Source organism: Psittacula echo (assembly GCF_963264785.1).
Source record: "Psittacula echo genome assembly, chromosome: 4".
Taxonomy (NCBI): Eukaryota; Metazoa; Chordata; class Aves; order Psittaciformes; family Psittacidae; genus Psittacula; species Psittacula echo.
In genome coordinates this window covers 42450447-42456446 of record NC_137738.1, presented here as the reverse complement: position 1 = coordinate 42456446, position 6000 = coordinate 42450447, and the positions used below count along the sequence as shown (strand labels likewise).

General features: G+C 38.8%; 1 protein-coding gene across 1 annotated transcript in view; it reads left to right on the top strand.

The window, feature by feature from the left end:
* Positions 1–1366: 1366 nt before the first annotated feature.
* Positions 1367–6000, top strand: part of NOX3 (NADPH oxidase 3) — a gene marked incomplete at both ends in the record, with an annotated part of 38376 nt that continues 33742 nt past the window's right edge. Inside the window, 4 exons of the mRNA XM_080616533.1 lie at positions 1367–1411; positions 2064–2159; positions 2365–2475; positions 4256–4340. Of these exons, the coding sequence (XP_080472659.1) occupies positions 1367–1411; positions 2064–2159; positions 2365–2475; positions 4256–4340 (337 nt within the window). The remainder of the gene's footprint in view (positions 1412–2063; positions 2160–2364; positions 2476–4255; positions 4341–6000) is intronic.

Here is a 6000-nt window from a genome sequence, read left to right as displayed (position 1 = left end):
TGTTTTAAAGCAATCTCTTCCTTACCCCAGTTCTCAGTGCTACTTTGTAACGGAGGCCAAAGGGAATGTATTTCCCGCTGGAGAAGTGTATTAAAGTCAACAACTTTTTCTCTTAGTAAAAGCAAAACTGGAAATCTGCTCTTCATATTGAATATAATCATGGTGTTGGCTGCTCAAATAACCACCTACTATAGAAAAGTCTTGAATAGACTAACAGCATTCTCTGTTACACTGGCCTGTCAAAAAGTTTTGATCTTGCTGAGAGGTACTGGATCCTGCTGACTTATTTTTGCAGATGGCTTGTTATATCCTCACAGGAGTAAACCTCTGAGGAGAAAGAAGTAGGCTGAACAGTCCTTAGGACATACTCTGAGGAACAGGAACATCTGGTTTTATAAATAAAAAAACTAATCTTGGGGGGGAAAAAAACGGCTAAGCTTTAGTGCGGGACAGTGTTTGTGGATTGTATTTGGAAGAGTCTTATATTTCCTGAGTACTTTAAGTCCTGCCAAAGCAACATCACTTTTCAGACAAAATGTGGCAGCAGGGTCTGGAGCGCATGGAGAGACCTGCTCAAGCCACATGCACAAGTCAGGAATGGTTTTGCCTAACCCCTCTGGGCTCAGATCTCTGAAATAAGCATCCTCTCCTCATCTCACAGGGCATGAGTGAAGGCAGCTGATGTTTGTGAGGCTTGACACAGAAGCCCAGTAACTGTTACTTCTCCTAGCAGAGAGAGAAGGAAGTAGGATTCATGTCTTTACACAGAACAACATAATAGGAAAAAGAGAAAGTAGCTGCTTATTTTAGGACTGAAGCCAAGTGAATGAAAAATTATCATGCATTTTAACATTGTCAGAATCTATAATTGCAAGAAATCCAGATGAATGTTAGAGGGGCACCCTTCATTCTGACAATTGCCAACTTCTGACTGACTTTGCCACTCCCAAGTTCTTTTAGCAATGTACACATAAGGAATGTGTACATTTGACGCTAAATTAAAAGACAAATCATGAAGACATGCTGCCCTCTGTTAAATCTGCAAAGACAAAGCATTCTAGTACAGCAGGACAATTTAATGACAGCATCTCTCATTTGCTGAGATATAACTCTGCAGAGAAAAAGGACTGGACAATGACCAGCATTTTATTTACACAGGTCATGAGACATGTCACTTGGGTGATCTGCTCTTGTCAGGCAGCTCTTAATTAGAAAATTCCTAGACAGAGCTCCCACTCCCACTACATGCTTATTAAAAACTAAAGACAAAAGGAGTTAGTAGAAAAGCCTGAGGAATGGATGGAGAACTCAGGTTACACTGGAAGGCAGGAGTCAGCTGCTGCTAACATAGGGAGAGGCACTCAGGATGGGATGCTGGATTTTGAATGAAAAACTCTCGGTGCTGTTATTAGTGAGTATTTTTAGCATTAAAATATATCTAATTGGATACATATAAATATTTTAAGCTTGTTTAAAAGACATTTTATGGTTTGCTTACAGTAATACTCCCAAGCTTAATGTAAAACTTGCTATAAAATATTCATCAGCCTTTTTATAACTTGTCTTAAAAACAATTTAAAATCTTTCTTATTTTTTTTTAATTATTTTTAAGTCCATATACTTTAAACCTCAGATAAAGGGAATAAGGGTTTGCAATTGTAATTGAAATTTTTTTTCAGAGGTTTTGATGAACTAAGTATGGGGGACAGAGAAAGGAATTTCCTCAGCTTCTAACTACCTCCATTTAGGGAATTCTTTAATTTTAGCTTTTATAGCCTTCTTAGAGACCAGGCTAAGACCTGTGTTTAAGTTTAGCATCACACAGTAAACACCATCTATCTCCTCTACTAGGGAAATGGGTATAGGATTGTAATTGTGCATTTGCTAAAAGATAGCCTCATTCCACAGGCATTCATGATTTCAGTCATCTGTGATCAAGAACTGCACTGCATGCTGATTTTGAAGTATCTCTCAGATACTTTAAAAACTATAACCATAACCAGTTTTATATGCATTAAAAAATACTGCAAGTGTCACTAATCTGTAGCCTGTCTGCTTTGTAGCTGGTGTGGCTGGGACTGAATTTCTATTTGTTTATTGATACCTTCCATTGGTATGAAGACGAAGATGCTTACATTTATACACGGATTATGCTGGGAGTAAGTACAAGTTTGATTGTTAAAGGGCTCCACAAGAAGAACGTATGCATAGTCTGATTTTATTGACATCCTTCATAACAATATTTTTGATACTTCAATAGTAATATTCTCCTACAATAGTATTATGTTAATATAGTATTCGCTTTATTTTTCTCTTCCTATACTAAGCTTGTAATTTAATTTCTTTATGCTATTATATCTACAGTCAACCCTGGCTTGGGCAAGAGCTTCTGCAACATGCCTTAATTTTAACTGCATGCTAATCCTGTTACCCGTCAGTAGAAACCTCATTTCATTCTTAAGAGGAGCAAGCATTGTGAGTATCATTTCTTAAATAGCCACATTATTCTCCCTTTTTTATTTCCATAGTTCAGCAGTATTATCCATATCAAACATTTTCCAAGGAATTTTAATTTTTGATAGAGAAGTCTATACACTATTGCTTAGTTATTACCACTTAAATTCATGACTGAAGAGAAACAAATGGCTTGTTTAACACAGTGCTGTAAACGCAACACTGATTTTGGCAGCCACTGCATATCATGGAGTCATGAAGAGAAAAGTGAGGAGCTACAAAAAAGGGAATGTAATCATGCAACTTGGCCAAATGGAGGAAATATGCATCCATCATGTGTATCCTGTGTAGCTACAAAGTAAAAACTAGAGAGGGAGAACGTACAGATAGATAAAAGTGAGGGCATAAGGATAATAAGGAACATATTTAAACCCTGCTGCCTGAATGGCCACCATTCAGGTCTTAACTTTTTTTACACATGTTTTTGTAATGGAGTGGTCATCTGGTCAGATGCAGTGAATTCACTTGCAGTGTATTACTACAGTCAGGGCAATTCCAATACCACACGTTTGGGTAAAAAAATCACTGATCACTTCATGACTCCAAGAGCAATAGGAATTTAGAAATTGTAACATTATTTTATTGTAAGTTGGTTCTCAGTTCAGTTGTACCTTTTTTTTCTTTTCTTTTTTTTTTTTTTCCCCCTTCAGAGTTAGAATTACGTTTCAAGCAGTCTTTAGTAGGCTGGGAATCAACACTGTTTTATCATTGTCTGAGACCAGGAGCTGAGCATTTAAGAAAGCAAAGTCTCGTTGGACTTCTAAATCAGTTTGTGATTTAACATTAAATATATGCATGCCCAGTTACATGCTGAGTAAGAAGTCAGAGAACTGGAACTCTTCTCATAGAAAACCAATGTTTTGCTCTCTGGACAATATTCTGCTTCGAGGAGCATGGTACACAGCAACTTGACTGGCTCCAGCATGGCCAGCACACGGCTGCATCCAGCAACTCTCCAATGAGGTGCTGTGTTCTTGGCATTGCACCCAGCAGTGCTCCAGATACTTGGAAGATTTATTAGTTAGGAAACAATGCAGATACATGCCAGGATCTTTCGCATGGCACTGTGCCAGGTCAAGAGATCAATCCAGGCACCCACAGCACCATTCAGAGACTGAATTAGGTCCATGAGAGCTGTCTAGGTTCCAGCAGAGCATGCTCATTTTGGCTCACTGCAGCCTACCCCAGCCCCAGGCCAGCTCTTTGCAGAGGCAGCCAGCTGGCCATGAGCACACCACCATGAGCACTTCCAATAATGGGAAGACAGCTCAGTAACACAGAAGACACCTGAGGTCTAGACAGCCTCACCCTCCTGGAGTGTGCATTTCACGAAAGCAGTGAAAATGTTTACATTGCAAGCTGGCTTTGCCAGCAGTTCAGCTGTGTTTATGCAGCTAATCTTGAGCCTGCAGCTCAGTGGTAGCCCATAATGGTACCCTTATACCAGCAAATGAGTTAATCACCAGCCCAGATAAACCACTTGCAAATCATAGTTAAATGTAGCAGAGTTTTATCAAGACTGTTATTGAGCCCCTACATCAGCTGAGTAGCTTAAGAAACTCTGGAGTGTCACTATGCTGAAAATAGTGACCTGAACGCCAAAGTTAAGGCTAACCCAAAACTCCCACTGAAATCCTTCAACTTCCATTTTTAAAAGTACTGAACTCCTGTCTTCTCTCCAAAATGTAAGTTGTAAAGAGTAATAGGAATGATATAAAAGAAGTTCTGCTTTTTCACCAAGTGCTGTGGAGGAGCACTGAGGAGACAGCTTGACAAAAACATCACATTTCACAAGATGGTTGCCTATGGAATAGCTATAAATGCAAGTAAGCTTTTCATCTTTTTTATTTCTTTGCCTTTGAACTGTTTTGAAATTCACAGTGATTCTACATAATGCTGTAATCCCTATCAGCTCTGAGACATGCTATTCTAGTGCAATCATTTGGTGACTGCAGCTTTAAATAGGTATAGGAGTCCCATCTGATTAACTATTTGTAACCCTTTTTGCTTGAGAAAAGTTTGACTGCTAAGTCAATAACCTCCCAACCTGGACAATAAGTACTAGCTGCCATTTAGTTAACGTGAGCAGCTTGTATGCTCTTAACATTTAGTGTAAATAACTTTCACTAAATTCCTGAGGGTAGATGTTGGGGAGATGACATGGTATTACAGTCTGATTTCCTAAGGAAATTGTGCTTATGAGTAAAACCACTCATCTGTGCACCTCTACCTCTTCTTCAACAATTTTTCAACCAGGTAATAAATTTAGTCTGAATTTTTGACGGGCAGCTGCCTCAAAAACATTAGGTTTCTAATTTTTTTTTTTTTTTTTTTTTTAAATAGGGGGTGGGTACAGGGAATTAATGGCAACCTTGAGGGAAAAACTGGATCTTGAAATCAAAAGTTATCTGTTCTGATGGTGCTAGTGACTTACTGAGCTATCGGTTGAGCCTGGCTGGGAAGAAGACATGGCACCTTCCTGTTCTCCAAGTGATTAAAGGACCTGGAGAAGACTGAAGCTTGTAGGAATTAAGAGAACATGAGGCGGACAGCAGATAGTATGGGGAAAAGGGATGTGCGGGAGAAGGAAGAACAAAAGCCAACATGAGGAAGGACATAAGCACATAGAGATGGAGAGGTATCTGGGGCAGATAATTTTCTTAGAAAATGCGAAGGAGGCACAGGGTTATTTGCAAGCATGAGACACTTCAGAGTAACAGTTCTACCCCCAGGCTGTTAGAGTGGATCCTGGACCAAGTATTTTTTCAGTCTACATGGAGTAGCTGCTTTTGTGTGTATAGGCTTCTAATGTTCCCACGTAGTGAGACAAGAATATGAAGTCAGGATTGCCATCAGGAATCAATAGCTGAAATTTGTCCTTTGTATGGAGTGCTAAAGAATTCAGAGGAGAAGGCTAGGGATGAGAACATGTATCTTATAGGGCATTATGATGATTTACTTATCTGACATGGCCACTCATTTATCAGAGTTCAGTTTCAGCATAAAGCAGATTCTTACAGAATGCAACATTGCTTCTTTAATTAACAAATCAACCCAGGAATGTAAATTAACCAACTTCTACTTGGTGTATAATTTGTCATGCTCCAGAAAGAAAGTAAAACTGCACAGTCAAACCTTTAATGTTTTTGGTTTTTACATTCATATAAAAATGTTTGCTAGTGCATTAAGGTGGACATTTTGGGAAGTGCAAGTCTATCGGAAAAGTGATTACTTTATGGCTTCAGTAATTCCAAGGAAAAAGACACAGGAGCTGATGTGAAATGACAGAAAACACCATTATTTAATTCTGTCATTCTCTAGGGAGAAAATGAGGGTTCATTTTTGGGTTGTTATTTGGGTTGGGTGTTTTTTCCAGAATATAAAATGAACAAATAGTCAATGAGATATTTGAGGAAGAAAATAAAACACAGGGAGGTCTAATGAGCAAAGTATGATGACTTATGAACCCGTGCTTCCCTAACAGAC